At 34.9% G+C, this 3,506-nt stretch overlaps 1 protein-coding gene across 1 annotated transcript; it reads left to right on the top strand.

Annotated features, from left to right (window-relative positions):
- The first annotated feature begins 470 nt into the window (after nucleotides 1-470).
- LOC141482347 (uncharacterized) lies at nucleotides 471-1,451 on the top strand. Its single transcript, XM_074175447.1, has one exon. The coding sequence runs from the start codon at nucleotides 471-473 to the stop codon at nucleotides 1,449-1,451; it is 981 nt and encodes a 326-aa protein (XP_074031548.1).
- The last annotated feature ends 2,055 nt before the right edge of the window (nucleotides 1,452-3,506 follow it).

Genomic DNA, 3,506 nt, shown 5'->3' with positions numbered 1-3,506 from the left:
GACTTGGAGATTTTACATCCTCAAAAAACTGAATTCTTGGAACATCAATGGGAACATATTTCATTTCATCCAAAACTTCCTGAGGACAAGACCGTTCACTGTGAGAGTTAACGGACACCTATCGGAAAGTAAGATACAGGAACGGGACCCCTCAAGGATCCATCTTGAGCAGTACACTTTTTCTGATAGCAATCAACGACGCAGTCGAACATGTTCATAGTCCTTTAAAAACCAGCTTATATGCCGATGACCTAATACTCTACTTACGAGGTAAAAACACGAGAACCATTCAAACCAGACTCCAAGAAGCAGTTCATGGTATAGAAAAATGGCTAGATACTACAGGTTTCCAGATAAGTCCGTCTAAGTGTAAGTGCATACTTTTTTCAAAAAGGAGAGAAGAATTTAAACCCACTCTGAAACTTTACCAACAAAATATTTCAGCAGCTGACTAAATAGTCTACCTAGGAATGATTTTGGATAAAAAATTAAAATGGGAAGCTCATCTGAAACACGTCAGACACTCTAGTCAAAGCGGCATCAACCTCCTGAAGACTCTCTCTAACCATAGATGGGGATCAGATGTCCAAACATTGTTACTTTTATATAGAAGTCTTATCAGGTCAATTATTGATTATGGCTCCATTGTTTATGACAGCGCAACTAGATCCACATTGAAGATGATGGACTCGATTCACAATACGGCAATAAGGACAGCTTTAGGAGCCTACAGAACTACCCCCACGGAAAGCCTGTACTGCGAGTCAGGCGAACCCTCATTATACCTGCGAAGAGAGTACTTGAGCTTATCATATGCCGCAAGGATATCTGGAAACCATAATCACCCCGCTTACAACAATGTATTCTCCAAGAGATTCAATAATCTTTATGCCAGGAGATCACGCATCACACATCCTTTTTACCAGAGAATCAATTTATATATCTCCAAACTTTCCCCAAACTATTCCTTTTCAACCCATAAGAAGGTTCTAGCCATTCCTCCCTGGACGATCAAATCTCCAATATGCAATCTCAACCTACCTAGTTTGGACAAATCAGTTACTCCACCGCAGCTAATACAATGCCATTTCCAAGTTCTCTTATCGAATATCCCAATGTACACTCAAATTTACACCGATGCATCAAGGTCAGAAGAAGGAGTTGCTGCAGCTTTTGTAACAACTAACTCGTCGCACAAGTTCAAAGTCAACAAGTTCGGAAGCATATACTATGGGGAACTCTTCGCTATTCTTCAAGCTCTCAAACATATACTAGAATATGACATACAAAATTCTTCAGTCATTACGGATTCATTGAGCGCAATTATAGGTATTCAACAAATGTATTCGGATAATCAAATCCTAATGAACATCAAGGAAGCAATATATGCAATATCTAGAGAAAATAAAAACAACATATTCCTATGGGTACCATCACATGTCGGAATCTGAGGAAATGAACTTGCAGATAAAGCAGCTCGTGAAGCACTACGAGATCAAAACATAAATTTCGAAGAGGAATTAGAATATGGCGATCAAAAAGCTTACTTTAAAAAGTTATTGAAGGACTCCTGGAATTCCAGATGGCAGAACTCACAATCGAAACTGAAAGAAGTAAAATCCACTATAAAACCGTGGAAAATTACACCCCAAAACAGATCCCACCAAGTTGTTCTCACACGTCTTCGTATTGGCCACACCCGCTACACCCACGGACACTTATTGAAGAAAGAAGAAGTAAGACTGTGCGACAGATGCCTAATTCCAATGAGTGTGAAACACTTTTTAGTTGAGTGCCCAAAGTTCTCAGCGCAGCGTCAAGCATTCAATCTAGATCCTGACTTATCTTCAATTTTAGGCGAAAATTGTAAAATTTCAAATCTAGTGAATTATTTAAATGATATCGAAGTTCTCAAAGATCTCTAACTATGTAACATATGTTTTAGTCTCTGTATCTGTCGTAATCAAATATAATGTAACACGTTGCTAATGACCCTCGTGGTCGATGCAACTTTTTTTCTTAAATAAAAAAAACAATAATAATTTGTTACAAATAATATTTCCAAGAAGTGATATTCGTTAAAATGAAACACTTTGAAAATGAAGAAGTTTTATGGTGAGACTTGCAAACAAGTTTCTTAAAAAGAAAATTCGGATTGAAAATTCGGATTTCCTTCAATCAACACGTGATAAATCATCAAAAGCCTCATTGTAGCCTGAACTGTGTTTGGAAATATCATAATTGTTAGATATCGTAACAGCCTACTCGAGGAAAGCATTATTTTGAATAGTCATAATTTCAAATTATGAGCAGTGCTTTTCCGTTACGGTTCTAACCATGATTCGGGATAGTCTTATATTTTCGATGTCTGGATGTTTCTGAGCTTTAGATATACAGTTATGAGATCAATTTTCAATAAATTCTTTGAAAATATGTCGAAATCCCACTATGTCGAAAGCTATCCTTTTCACGGAAGTTACGAATGTATGAAAGTTGCAAGATTCAAATGCACGTGCAATTGAATCTTGCACGCACGAGGTGAATAACGGTCTGACAAAAGTAATATTTCATAAAAAATAATTTTTAATCATTCAGAATTGTATACCAAGTTTCATCTTCACCAATGTCTCAACATTTCTTCTTCAACATCAATGTAGCCATCCTCACATAAGATTTTCCCTGATGATGGAAATAAAATTTTCCGAAAGCTTGGACTAACTTAAAAGAGTACTCATTTACTTGCTGCAATACCCCACTATCCAATAGTTTTTATTCTTGACTAGTCAGCAACGACATAACATTTCCCTAACGACAAACACTCTTATTAAAAAACAACATGAAAATAAAAACTTTATATTATGTAATGATTGATTAGATTATTTGAAATACACTTTGTGTATTTCAATACACTTTCAATACACAATTCATTGTAGAGTTCCTGATAAACAACCAATAAAGACTGGAAAGCTAGAACAGAAAAAAGAGTTCACTTTTTTCACCATCCCCTTGTTGAGTGCATACCCGAAAATTATAAAAGATTTTACTTCATATATATAATAATATACCTTTGCCAAGCTTCCGCTTCTAATGGGAAGCTTTTTCAGGGCCTATAATTTATTGAATTGTGGATTTTTTTGCCAATAAATAACATTACAGATCATACTTACAGTAAAAATAAGTAAAAAACAATGAATTGAACATATAATTCGACGAAAGAAGGTTATACATTAATGGATTTTTTGTTTGACAAATGTCATACTTTCACATAAATGTAATTTTTCAATGAGCATGATGATTTGATAATCTTTGACTCGAAAGAGAGATTTCATTGATACAATTTTCATTATTATCATTATGTTTTTTGGTGTAGTTAAAATAAGTTACTGTATATACTGCTGAGATTATCAATGTCAGTTATCTTATTCATACAATCAGAAGACTTATTGATTTCAACAACTTCAAGAAAAGGGCGTTTGGAAATATTTTTTTCTGTATGTAAAACTTTA

The sequence above is a fragment of the Leptinotarsa decemlineata genome, unplaced genomic scaffold, assembly GCF_025532065.1.
Source record: "Leptinotarsa decemlineata unplaced genomic scaffold, Ldec_3_MD MMD2_tig00001019_RagTag_RagTag, whole genome shotgun sequence".
In the NCBI taxonomy this organism is placed as follows: domain Eukaryota; kingdom Metazoa; phylum Arthropoda; class Insecta; order Coleoptera; family Chrysomelidae; genus Leptinotarsa; species Leptinotarsa decemlineata.
This window is presented reverse-complemented; position numbering and strand designations above follow the sequence as displayed.

Bases quoted from the DNA above. Each gene is read 5' to 3' on its own strand.
- LOC141482347 (XM_074175447.1), top strand. From the start codon at position 471: ATGATTTTGGATAAAAAATTAAAATGGGAAGCTCATCTGAAACACGTC.